General features: G+C 48.5%; 1 protein-coding gene across 1 annotated transcript in view; it reads left to right on the top strand.

The window, feature by feature from the left end:
* The first annotated feature begins 4,897 nt into the window (after window positions 1-4,897).
* The window catches only part of LOC140716725 (nuclear factor 7, ovary-like), a 66,350-nt gene continuing 59,941 nt past the window's right edge, over window positions 4,898-11,306 (top strand). Inside the window, exon 1 of the mRNA XM_073029536.1 lies at window positions 4,898-5,083. Within this exon, the coding sequence (XP_072885637.1) occupies window positions 4,898-5,083 (186 nt within the window). The remainder of the gene's footprint in view (window positions 5,084-11,306) is intronic.

The raw sequence follows: 11,306 nt of genomic DNA, 5'->3' as shown, positions 1-11,306 counted from the left end.
ATCCCTACTAACCTTTTTGAACAAGGGGACAACATTCGCCTCTCTCCAATCCTCCGCCACCATTCTCGCGGACAATGAGGGCATAATGATCCTAGCCAGAGGCTCAGCAATCTATTTCCTCGCCTCGGATGCAGAACTGGGAAGTGGCAGATGGAGTTCAATACAGATGAAGAGGTTAATTTCTGCAGGTCAAATTTGAACACAGAATATAATATTAATGGTAAGACTCTTGGCAGTGTGGAGGGTCAGAGAGATCTTGTGGTCCATGTCCATACGACATTCAAAGCTGCTGTGGAGGTTGGCAGTGTTGTTAGGAAGGCGTCTGGTGTGATGGCCTTCATCAACCGTGGGATTGAGTTCAAGAGCTGTGAGGTGATGTTGAAGCTATATTTCTCCTAACCTGTACATAAGTAATTGTACCCCAACACGCAGGGCTGTGGGCTTAGTTGGACCCCACTTGGGAGTCCTGTGTTCAGTTCTGGTGCCTTCACTACAGGAAGGATATGGATACTATAGAGAGTGTAGAGTAGATTTACAAGGATGTTGCTCTTGGATTGGAAAGCATGCCTTATGAGAATAGATTGAGTGAACTTGGCCTTTCCTTCTTGGACCGACAGAGGATGAGAGGTGACCTGACAGAGGTGTATAAGATGAAGAGAGGCTTTGACCATGTGGATAGCCAGAGGCATTTTCCCAGGCTTGAAGTGACTAACACGAGGGGACGTAGTTTTAAGCTGCTTGGAAGTCGGTACCGAGGGAATGTCAGGGGTAAGTTTCTTACACAGAGAGTCGTGGGGGCATGGAATGCACTGCCTGCAGCGATGGTGGAGGTGGATACAATAGGATATTTTAAGAGACTCTTAGATAGGTTCATGGAGCTTAGAAACATAGAGGGATATACCATCAGGAAATCCTAGGCAGTCTCTAGAGTAGGTTACATGGTCGGTAAAATATTGTGGGCTGAAGGGCCTGTAATGTGCTGTAGATTTCTGTGTTCTGTGTCAAAGACAGGCAGAGGGATTAGTTTAAATGGACAGGAGGACAGCATGGAAAGGTTGGGCCGAAGGGCCTGTGTTAGTGCTGTAAGGGAGGGGTTCTGTCCCACCCATCGATTCTATTCCCCTCAACAGATGCTGCCTAACTTGACAACATTCTTGAAAAGTTACATTCAGTTCCGCTTAGCATTCTGTACAAAGGATGTTTTGTGCTGGAAGAGTGCAGAGGAGATTCATCATGATTGACAGGGCTTGTGTTCATAAGTCCATAAGGCATAGGAACAGAATTAGGCCATTCAGCCCATTGAGTCAGCCACCTTTCCATCATGGCTGATCCCAGATCGCACTCAATTCCAGATATCTGACCTCCCGCCAAATCCTTTGATGCCCTGACCGATCAGGAAACGATCAACTTCCGCCATTGAATATACCCACACACTCGGCCTCCACCGCAGTCTGTGGCAGAGCATTCCACAGATTCAATACACCTTGGCTAATAAAAAAAGTAAGCTGCTTACCTCTGTTTGAAAAGGTGGTCCCTCAACTTTGTGGCTGTGCCCCACCACAGGAAATACCTTCTCCACATCCACCTTATCCAGTCCTTTCAACATTCGGTAGGTTTCAATGAGATGCCCCGCATTTTTCTGAGTTCCAGTGAGCACAGGGTCCAAGCTGCCAAGTGATCCTCATATTTTAATGCCTTCATTCCCGAAATCATCTTTCTGAACCTCCTCTGGACTCTCTCCAATGACAACACATCCTGTTGGAGATATGGGGCCTAACGCTGTTGACAATACTCCAAGTGCGGCCTGACTAGTGTCTTATAAAGCCTCAGCATTATCTCGTTGCTGTTGTATTCATGGGGCGAGATTGGACTGTGTTGATCTACAGGGGGATCTTGGAATCCGAGTTCATAACTCCCAGATAGTGGTTCCATTGACAGGCAGTTATGCTGCAGTTGTATAAATCTCTAGTTTAACCACATCTGGAGAATTGCATTCGAATACAGGAATAATGCGGTTTTGGATGGTGAGTGGAAGAGGCTTAACAGGATGCTGCCTGGATAAAGTGAGACCGGACAATCTCGGGGAATTTTCTCCGGAGTGGCAGAGGCTGAGGGAGGTCTGACAGACGTTTACAGGAATGTGAGAGACACAGACAGAGTGGACAGCCGGGATTTTTTCTCTAAGGAGGAAATGTCCAATGCCAGTGAGCATGTACTTCAGGAGAAAGGGGGAACACATCCTCATTGGACCGTTTTGCACTATTGAAGTATTTTGTAATTTAGTGTAATTTCCTATCTTTTCTCTGCATAGCTGCTGTTGGAAAAAAACAATTAGAAAAGACAATGATGTTAGAAACTTGACTCAGAATGTTTAAAGAAAATTTCCGTTTCAAGTTTTGTTTTTCATTCCCATAGTGGTGGGTGTCTGGAGTGAATATCGGGTGGTGGTGGAGGCAGATGTGATAGAGGCTATTAGATACCACGTGAATGTGAGGAGAATTGAGGGATGTGTCTCTTGTGTAGGAAGATGGGATTGGTTTAGTAAGGCATGAAGTGACCAGTTCAATTGGTTCAGAACAACACAGTGAGCAGAAGGGCCTGTTCAAGGACAAGTACAGCAAGCAGAGCAGGTAAACTGGATAAAGTGATCCCACTCAGAGAACAGACTGTGACGTCAGTGGATATATGCCGGCATCACAGTTCTCTCACCAAAGATACTTCACTGCTGGATAAAATGAAGTTTGTGATGTTTATAACCGATGTGGTGAATTGTACTGCTCAGACATCTCATCCTACTGAGGAAATTAAAATTATTGTGAAAGCTGCAGAAAGGTATCTTGGTGTAACTGGTGTTATGTGGGAAGCTTTAAATGAAGTTTTGTTGGGTGGGGTATCCGTACCCAGTCTACTTGTGAACATACATAATAGTATTAAAATATATCAATGAAATGCAAGAAATCTGATTTATAATGGTCAAGATTTTAAGAAGTTTATTTCTGATTTGTCAGACTCTTCCGATGTTATATCTGTTCAGGAAACCTGCACATTTTAAGTTTTTATTCCTGTGCAGGAATATATTGTCGTTTGGCTTGACAGGTTAGTTGGTAGGGGGGTGATGTTGCCAGTTCTATAAGGAAAGGGGCAGGGTATAGAGTTGAAAATGGGAATAAAATGTATGACACACTTGTAGAAATTCATGATTCAACAGGTATGTATGTAGCTTCTTGTGTGAAAATATTAACTTTTTGAATCGTATTTGGAGGTTTGGCCATCCACTTTCCTCATGGAAAATGGTTGTTGTAATAGTGTCCATTCTAAAACCTTCAGTTCCCCGTCTGATCCTCCTTGTTATAGGCCAATATCATGAACGTCTCATTTATGAAAACTTGTGGAATGTGTGGTAATCGAGAGGTTGCATTATATTTTTGATAAAAGGAGTTGATTTCACGTTTTATCAGATGGGAATTCGGGAAACTTTTGAATCAGTTTTGGGCTTGGAAGATCATATTAGGAAACACAGTTAAATAAAGATCAACACGTACAAACAAGCTGGAGGAACTCAGCAGGTCAGGCAGCGTCCGTGGAAACGAGCAGTCAACGTTTCGGGCCGAGGCCCTTCATCAGGACTAAAGAAAGAGGGGGCAGGGGCCCTACAAAGAAGGTGGGTCAGGGTGGGAAGGAGAAGGCTGGTAGGTGCCAGGTGAAAAACCAATTAGAGGAAAGATCCAGGGGTGGGGGAGGCGAAGCACGGAGGGGATAGGCAGGAGAGGTGAAGAAGGAATGTAAGGGAAAAGCACTATGGGTAGCAGAAGAAGGCAGAATCATGAGAGAGGTGATAGGCAGCTGGAAGAGGAGGCAGAGAGAAAGTGGGATGGGGGAAGGGAGAGGGAGGTAATTACCGGAAGTTGGAGAATTCGGTTCATGCCAAGGCGCTGGAGGCTACCCGTACGGTAGATGAGGTGTTGCTCCTCCAACCTGGGTTTAGCCTCATCATGGAGGTAGAGGAGGCCATGTATGGACATATCCGAATGGGATTGTGAAGCAGAGTTGAAGTGGGTGGCAACCGGGAGATCCTGTCTGTTGTGGCGGACGGAGTGTAGGTGCTCGACGAAGCGGTCCCCCAATCTGCGTCGGGTCTCGCCGATGTAGAGGAGGCCGCACCGGGAGCACCGGATGCAATAGATGCCCCAACAGACTCACAAGTGAAGTGTTGCCTCACCTGGAAGGACTGTCTGGGGCCCTGAATGGTGGTAAGAGAGGAGGTGTAGGGACAGGTGTAGCACTTACACTTGCAGGGATAAGTACCCGGTGGGAGATCTGTGGGGAGGGACGTGTGGACCAGGCAGTCGCGAAGGGAACGATCCCTGCGAAAAGCAGAGAGAGGTAGAGAGGGAAAGATGTGCTTAGTGGTGGGGTCCTGTGAAGGTTGCGGAGGATAATATGCTGGATCCGGAGGCTGGTGGGGTGGTAGGTGAGGACGAGGGGAACACGGTCCCTGTTGTGGTGACGGGAGGATGGGGTGAGGGCCGGAATGCATCCGGTGCTCCCGGTGTGGCCATCCACACCGCAATGCCATTAGCCCAGGAGTCAGTGTAGATGTGGATTGGTCCGGTGGTGTTTTGGAGGGGGAGGGCTACTGCTGCCAGCTCGGCAAGTTGACTGGAACCCCCCCCCCCTCCCTCTCTGTGGTAATTTTTGCCCGTGACGGGATGAAGTGCTGCCGCTGTCCACAATGGTTTCCCCCTTTCCAGCGGCTGGAGCCGTCTGTGAACCAGGCGTGCAGTTTGTCGTCGGGATGGAGGGAATCGAAGGGTTGACCCCAACACGCTGAGGAGGGTTGTACCTTGGGGATGTCCGGGACAGGGTTCTGGGACTGGGGGAAAGCCATGACTTGTTCATGGGGGCGGCTGACCCCTTCAGGACCGGGTTCAGCCCGCTCCGCAATGTAGCTTCCACTGGACAATGGAGGACGGCCCTCTTTGTGGGAGGAATCAGGGGACTTGACGCATCGCATTATGGGGAGGTGGGGGCGGAGGACGACAGGGTCGGTGCCTGTTTGGTGTTCTGTGTCGATGAACGCCAGGTAACAGGCTAGTAGCTGGCGCTCGAAGGGGCTGTAGCGCGCTATGCGGCGGGATTGCCTGGGAGGATGGTGTGCTGGGCACCTGTATCGACAAGTGCCATCCACCTCTGCGTGTTTCCCTTTCCCCAGTGTACTACGACAGGTATATGTGGCCTCAGGTCCCCCGGGCGGGAGAGGGCGAGAGAGCAAATGCGCCGGGGGCCCTGGCCTTCATCCTATGGGGGGGGGGGGGGGAGAAGGTCTGCCACCCCTGTGGTGAGGCGCCTTGGTGGCTGAGGTGGGGCATTTCCTGTCTCAGGAAATCTCCGAGTTCTGTACTCAGGCAATTTCAGGTAAGGGGGGTCCCCTGTAATGCAGAGAACGAAGTGAGATTGGGGAGAAGAAAGATGGGGGAGAGGGGAGAGGGAAGAAGGGGGAGTGGGGCCTGGGAGACAGATTAGGGAGATAGGGGAATAGAAGAGAGAAGGGAGTGTGGGGTCCGGGAGAGAAACGGAGAGAGGGTATGTGAGGCAGAGAAGGGAGAGTGTGGTGTGAGACAGAAGAGATGGGGTAGTAAAAGAGAGAAGGGAGTGTTGGGGGAAGAGAGAGAGCGAGAGAGAGAGCGAGAGAGAAGAGAGAGAGAGAGAGAGAGAGAGAGAGAGAGAGAGAGAGAGAGAGAGAGAGAGAGAGAGAGAGAGAGAGAGAGAGAGAGAGAGAGAGAGAGAAGGGAGAGTGGGGATTGAAAGAGGGAGAAGACAGAGTGGGGAGATGAAGAGAGATAAAGAAGAATAGGGAATAGGTGAAGAGTAAGGACCAGTGTGGTGTGGAAGAGGGATTCCGGAGAAAGGGGAGTACAACAGTGTCACTCCACTCTTCAGGAAGCAAGAGAGGCAGAGGGAAGGAAACTGAAGGCCAGCTGGTCTGACCTCAGTGTTTGGGAAGATGTTGGATTCGATTATTAAGGATGATGTCTCAGGGTTCTTTGGGCAAATGATAAAAAGGGCCGGAGTCAGCATAGTTTCCTGAGAAATCTGTTGAAATTCATTGAAGAAATAACAAGCGGGATAGACAAAGGACAATCGGTTGATGTTGTGTACTTTGAATTTCAGGCCTTTGAAAAGGTGGCAGACATGAGGCTGTTTAACAAGCTACGAGCCCATGATATTACAGAAAGAGTCCAGCACAGATAAAGCAGTGACTGATTGACAGGAGGCAGAACGTGTGAATAAATGGAGCGTTTTCTGTCTGGCTGCAGATGTCCAATGGAATTCCACAGGGGTCTGTGATGGGACTGATTATTCTCTAGATAGATAGATAGATAGATAGATAGATACTTTATTCATCCCCATGAGGAAATTCAACTTTTTTTCCAATGTCCCATACACTTGTTGTAACAAAACTAATTACATACAATACTTAACTCAGTAAAAAATATGATATGCATCTAAATCACTATCTCAAAAAGCATTAATAATAGCTTATAAAAAGTTCTTAAGTCCTGGCGGTAGAATTGTAAAGCCTAATGGCATTGGGGACTATTGACCTCTTCATCCTGTCTGAGGAGCATTGCATCGATAGTAACCTGTCGCTGAAACTGCTTCTCTGTCTCTGGATGGTGCTATGTAGAGGATGTTCAGAGTTATCCATAATTGACCGTAGCCTACTCAGCGCCCTTCGCTCAGCTACCGATGTTAAACTCTCGAGTACTTTGCCCACGACAGAGCCCGCCTTCCTTACCAGCTTATTAAGACGTGAGGCGTCCCTCTTCTTAATGCTTCCTCCCCAACACGCCACCACAAAGAAGAGGGCGCTCTCCACAACTGACCTATAGAACATCTTCAGCATCTCACTACAGACATTGAATGACGCCAACCTTCTTAGGAAGTACAGTCGACTCTGTGCCTTCCTGCACAAGGCATCTGTGTTGGCAGTCCAGTCTAGCTTCTCGTCTAACTGTACTCCCAGATACTTGTAGGTCTTAACCTGCTCCACACATTCTCCATTAATGATCACTGGCTCCATATGAGGCCTAGATCTCCTAAAGTCCACCACCATCTCCTTGGTCTTGGTGATATTGAGACGCAGGTAGTTTGAGTTGCACCATATCACAAAGTCCTGTATCAGTTTCCTATACTCCTCCTCCTGTCCATTCCTGACACACCCCACTATGGCCGTGTCATCAGCGAACTTCTGCACATGGCAGGACTCCGAGTTATATTGGAAGTCTGATGTGTACAGGGTGAACAGGACCGGAGAGAGTACGGTTCCCTGCGGCGCCCCTGTGCTGCTGACCACCATGTCAGACCTACAGTCTCCCAACCGCACATACTGAGGTCTATCTGTCAAGTAGTCCACTATCCAATCCACCATGTGAGAGTCTACTCTGCTATATGGCGATGACTTGGATGATGTATTTGATGGCTTTGCTGCAAAATCTGCAGAGGACATGAACAGAGATGGAGGGAAAGGTAGTTCTGAGGACGTAGAGAGGCCACAGAAGGAGCTGGACAGATTAGGATTGGAAACGGCAGATGGAATACAGAGCATTCATTTCATGAGGACTAAAAGGTAAAAGCAAGGACGAAATGCTGGAACATTAAAAAGCTCTGGTGGGGCCTCACTTGTAGTATTTTGAGCAGGTTTGAGCTCCTTGTCTTAGAAAGGATGTGCTGAATCTCCAGGGGGTTCAGAGGAGGTGCACGGAAATGGTTCCAGTATTGAATAGGTTGTCATATCACCATTGATGTCTCTGGGCCAGAATTCAGAAAAATAAGGGGTGAACTCGTTGAAGGAGGAGCCTTGATAGAGTGGATGTGGGCAGGATTTTTCCTGTGTTTGGTGGGTCTAAGACCGGATGAGCCATAACAGAGGGCATCCTGTTAGAACGGAAATGAGGAGGAATTTCTTTAGCCAGAGTGGAGAATCTATGGGATTCTTTGCCACAGGCAACGGTGGAGGCCGAGTCTCTCTGTACATTTACTACAGAAGGTCATATATTACTGATTGTTCAGGGTGTGAAAGGACACGGGGAGAAGACAGGAGATTGGGTCTGGGATGAAACTGGATCAACCAGGATGATATGGTGATATGTTAAAGCAGAGTCAATGGGCCGAATGTCCTAATCTGCTCCTGCACCTCATGGTCTAATGGACTATTTGCCTTTTGAACACTTCTGTCTCTTTGGGATGTGTATATCCTGCGCTTTCTGAATTGCTTCCCGAAATTCCACCCAGTCTTGGTTATCACCAACCGGGTTTTCCCAATCTATTTGTGAACTGAAATCCCACATGACTATTGTAACGTTGACCTGCTGACTTGCATTTTCTATCTCCCGTTGTAGTTTGTAGACTACATCCTTACTACTGTTTGGGGGTCTGCACATACCTTCCACCAGGGTTTTCTTTGCACTTGCAGTTCCTTAGCTCTACCCACAACGACTCAGCACCTTCCGACCCTATGCCAGCTCTTTCTGGTGGTTTGATTTTATTATGTTTACCAACAGGGCCACGCTTTCAGTGATGCCCACAACCTCATGTATGCCAGTCTGTAGCTTTTCCTCCACGTCAGTCTGTACAATGCGCACATTCAAATGTAATACCTTCAGTCCTGTGTTCAGCCTTTTAGATTCTGTGCGTCTTTTCCATTGCAACTCATCCTGTCGACTGCCAGGTTGCCCTATCAGCAGCCTCTCATTGTCAGCAGTCTCACAACATACTGTCTCTGTCTACAAACCATCTACCTCATCCTCGGCGGTAGCACATCGGTTCCCAAACCCCTTACCTAACTCCTAAAATTTCTTTTCAGGGCCTGCTGACATTTTCTACCTGTCATTAGTGCCAATATTTACCAACAAGTCTGGTTGCTTGCCCTCCCCCTTTAGAATGCCAGGGACCTGATCGGAGTCATCCCTGTCCCTGGCACCTGGACACATCTCACCATCCGGGTGACTCTATCGCCACCACAGAACCGCTGGTCGTTGGTTGACAACAGGAGGAACTCTAACCCTGTTACGGCGGAGGGAGGATCGGGTGAGAGTTAATGTTCTGGAAATGGAGGGGTTGCCTCATGGATCAGAGGGAATGAAAGGTTGGAGAGGCTTCAGTTGTTTCCTCTTTAGCGATGGGGGCTGAGGGGAGACCAGAGGTAGACTGAGGCTGAGTAGAGATCTGAGAGAAGAGAACCGACATCGTTTGTTCACCAGGTGAATATCTCAATTACCAGAGGACGTGATTTCAAGGTGAGTGTGGAACAGTTCAAAGATGATGTTTACCTTTGCCCCGGTACTCTACTCTGCTCCACAGTCCTCTCTGTCTCCCTTTCTCCCTCTCTCTCTCTCCCCCTTAACTCTCTTATCTCTCCGTCTCTCTCTCTCTCACTCTCTCTCTATACATATACAATTCCTCAATTTCCCTATCTCATCTTTTCCTCATCCGTGCTCTTTTGCACCCTCCCACTTCCTCCAAACATTCTTCCCTACACAGTCACTAACCTACATCTTTCCCTTATTGTCTCTTACTCCGTTTATGCCTAACCTTTCGCTTGCCTCTCGTTTTCTCCCCAATACCCCCTTTCCTGCAGCTTGCTGTCTCCACCACCCACCCGTCCAGACCAGCACCTCTCCCCCACCCCGCACTGTGATGACGGTTTTACACACTCAGTGGATTACAGATGTTGTATAATTTCTCGTCAGTTGGAAAGATTCAATGTTCTCTCAGAAGATAAAGGCTTGTGGTTTCTGGGAGAGGCCTGTTTGTTTCCGTTTAGTGTGCTGCAGAATAGGCGGCGGAGGAGTCTGGAGAAGAGGGGAGAGGGAGGGTAAGTGAGGACGTAAGAGGGGGAAGAAGAGGGGTAGAGAGAAGGGGAAGAGAGAGAGGGAGAGAGAGACAGAGAGAAAGAGAGAGAGAGTGACAGGCGGGGGGGGGGAAGAGAAGAGGAGAGGAGAGGAGAGGTGAGCGTAAATTGGGACATTTGCTTTCAATGAATCAAGGTACAGTGATAACTTTTGATTCGCATCCCGTCTATAAAGATCAATTCATCACCTCAGGACTGGGAGGTGTGAAATGTGAGGAGACAATTAATTAACTTAACGAATCATACAGACCAATTAATCACAACACTGCATTAGGGAGATTGTGAAGTTAGTGGTCCATCTCTCAGGAAGTCAGAATGTTCGACGTGTGTGGGGTCTTTGATAATGTGGACTGTTTTATTGAGGCAGAGAGATGTGTAAACAGTGTCCACAGTTTCCATGATGTACTGAACTTGTTCACAGCTCCCTGCAGTGTTTCCGGTGGTGGCCAGTGCTGTTGCCGTGACAACAGACAATCCTGACAATCCTGTGTTTCCGCACAGGATGTGTTCTGTAAAAATAGATGATGGTCGCCCAGGAGGCGCCGATTTTCTTCAGCCTCTGGAAGAAGCAGAGAGGCCGCTGAGCTTTCTTGGCGATAGTGTCCTTGTGGCTGGACAAGGACAGGCTGTTAGTGGTGTTCACTCTCAGAAGATTGGAGCTCTCAACCCCCTTATCCTCTGCCGTTGATGTAAACAGGAATGTCTGCATCGCCCCGGCTGACTTCCTGTTGTCAGTAACCAGCTCTATTGTGTTGGTGAAATGGAGGGGGTGGGGAGGAGGGAGACTAAGGGATGATGAGATGTGGGGAGAAGTAATTGTGTAGAAGGAGGAGAGATAGAACGGGTAAAGAGCTCGGGGGAAGTTGAGAAGCAGGAGATACTGGGAAGATGGAGAAACAAGACTAAATGGAACCAGACAGGAGAGGAATTTCACTCTCACCCTCTCCCTCTCCCTCCCCCTCTCTCACTCCACCCCCTCTCTCCCTCACTCTCCCTTGCTCTGTCTCCCTCTCACACTCTCTCCATCACTCTCTCTGCCTCTCTCTCACTCTCTCTCTTTCTCTCTCTCTGTCTGTCTGTCTCTCACTCTCTCACACACTCTCTCTCTCCCCCTCTCTCTCACTCTCTCTTTCTCTGTCTGTCTCTCCCTGTCTCTCTCTGCCCCTCTCTCGCTCACTCTCTCTCCCCCCACCCTCTCTCTGTCTCTCTCCCTCTCTTTATCTCTGTCTCTGTCTCCCTCTCTCTCTCTGCCTGTCTCTGTCTCTTTCCCTCTCTCCATCTCTCCCTCTGTCTGTCTCTCTCACTCTCCGTTTCTCTCTCTCCATCTCTCCCTCTCTCCCTATCTCTCTCTCTCTCACACACACACACACACTCTATTCCTCTCTCTCCCTCT

This window comes from Hemitrygon akajei, chromosome 26, assembly GCF_048418815.1.
Source record: "Hemitrygon akajei chromosome 26, sHemAka1.3, whole genome shotgun sequence".
Lineage (NCBI taxonomy): Eukaryota > Metazoa > Chordata > Chondrichthyes > Myliobatiformes > Dasyatidae > Hemitrygon > Hemitrygon akajei.
Note: the sequence above shows the minus strand (reverse complement) of the source record. Positions and strands in the feature narration are given on the sequence as shown.